Source organism: Penaeus monodon, chromosome 27 (genome assembly GCF_015228065.2).
Source record: "Penaeus monodon isolate SGIC_2016 chromosome 27, NSTDA_Pmon_1, whole genome shotgun sequence".
NCBI classification, from domain to species: domain Eukaryota; kingdom Metazoa; phylum Arthropoda; class Malacostraca; order Decapoda; family Penaeidae; genus Penaeus; species Penaeus monodon.
This window is the reverse complement of record NC_051412.1, coordinates 33502184-33502763: the sequence shown is the minus strand read 5'-3', so window position 1 is coordinate 33502763 and position 580 is coordinate 33502184. Positions and strand designations below refer to the sequence as shown.

The 580-nt window shown below is 35.9% G+C and overlaps 1 protein-coding gene across 1 annotated transcript in view; it reads left to right on the top strand.

Annotated features, from left to right (window-relative positions):
- LOC119590500 (synaptogenesis protein syg-2-like) overlaps window positions 1-580 on the top strand; it is a 61352-nt gene that overhangs the window by 43150 nt on the left and 17622 nt on the right. The window contains exon 7 of the mRNA XM_037939150.1: window positions 26-200. Within this exon, the coding sequence (XP_037795078.1) occupies window positions 26-200 (175 nt within the window). The remainder of the gene's footprint in view (window positions 1-25; window positions 201-580) is intronic.

Here is a 580-nt window from a genome sequence, read left to right as displayed (position 1 = left end):
AAATCTCCACCCCTTATCTTTCCAGGATGTACAAAGGTGACGAAAAGCTGCCCATTACAGTAGTTTACGAAGGCGCGGTGACCCGGGCAAGGGCAGAGGTGAAGGTTACAGCAGCAGATAATGGGGCAAAGGTCAGGTGTGACGTTATTAACCCGCGACGAAGAAGCCAATCAGCGCTCACCAAAGTCTTAGTGTTAAATGTGAGTAAAATTTTCAATCTATCCTAATATTTTTAACTTTAAATTTAGCAGTTCATATAAACGATTCATTTTCAAGTAAATATGTATATGTACTTCATACTAGACAAGTAGGCGATGTCATGCTGTTTGTTAAGTAAAAGCATACGATATATATATCCACACGACAAAAGTACTTAAAACTAAACAGGTAAACAATAAACAATTAATCAACAGTAACCTAAATGCTATAAGCCATACCAGGTAATCACATCGCCATTTTGCATGCTTTATTTAATGAAGCGAACGATGAAAAAACAGGAGTGATTTTCAATCGATTTTTTTACTTAGGTCTGTCACTAATATATGTTTGTTTTGTATCGTTTTTCCCTTTTTTATTAATG